The sequence below is a fragment of the Pterocles gutturalis genome, unplaced genomic scaffold (assembly GCF_000699245.1).
Source record: "Pterocles gutturalis isolate BGI_N339 unplaced genomic scaffold, ASM69924v1 scaffold10046, whole genome shotgun sequence".
In the NCBI taxonomy this organism is placed as follows: domain Eukaryota; kingdom Metazoa; phylum Chordata; class Aves; order Pterocliformes; family Pteroclidae; genus Pterocles; species Pterocles gutturalis.
Genome location: NW_010103035.1, coordinates 4198 through 5030, shown reverse-complemented (window position 1 = coordinate 5030; position 833 = coordinate 4198). Strand labels below are relative to the sequence as shown.

Below are 833 nucleotides of genomic sequence, written 5' to 3'. Positions count from 1 at the left end.
GTCCCCCGTGGTATGTCACATAGGAACAGTCCCTAAGGAGTTGTGTTCACAGCGGCATGGCCCACGTGCACCGTCCCACAGGAGCAGGGACATGTCCCCAGTAACACCCACAGCACCATACCTCCCACCCGCAAAGCAGCAACGTGCCCCCCTGCCATCAGGGATGTGTCCCACGTCCACCGTCCCATCACCCCAATGGAGCCGGGACGTTTCTCCACGTCACGCACCATCGGCCACGTGCCCCACGTGCACTGTCCATTCCACCCACAGAAGCAGGGACATGTCCTCAGCACCACGCGCTGTTGGGGACACGTCCGTTCTGCACTGTCCCTTCCTCCCAGGGGACTTGGATGTGTCCCCAGGACACATGCCCTTGGGGATGTCCCATGTGTCCTTCCTGCTGCAGGAACAGGGACATGTCCCCAGTGCCACATCAAGTGCACATCCCATGGGCATCGTCCCCTCCTGCCACAGGGGCAGGGACATGTCCCCAGGGACACATGGCATGGGGGACATGTCCCACCACCCTGCAGCCACAGGAACATTTCTCCACACCATGTGCTACTGGGGCCATGTCCCCCCGTGGAGCAGAGCTGGGTCATGTCCCCATGCCACATGCCACTGGGACACACCTCTGCCACGTGGTCCCACCCCATGGCACGTGTCCCCCCGCCAGTTTGCCGACCTGACGGACGCGGCTGCCCGGCACGCGGAGGCTCTACGTGCGGCCAAGCAGGAGGCCAACGAGTACCGGCGCCAGCTCCAGGCCCTCACCTGTGACCTGGAGGCTCTGCGGGGGTCGGTAGGTGACAGCTGTGGGGACGTGGCCTTGG

General features: G+C 64.0%; 1 protein-coding gene across 1 annotated transcript in view; it reads left to right on the top strand.

The window, feature by feature from the left end:
• The window catches only part of LOC104471259 (glial fibrillary acidic protein-like), a gene marked incomplete at both ends in the record, with an annotated part of 3082 nt that overhangs the window by 369 nt on the left and 1880 nt on the right, over positions 1–833 (top strand). The window contains one exon of the mRNA XM_010086531.1: positions 677–802. Within this exon, the coding sequence (XP_010084833.1) occupies positions 677–802 (126 nt within the window). The remainder of the gene's footprint in view (positions 1–676; positions 803–833) is intronic.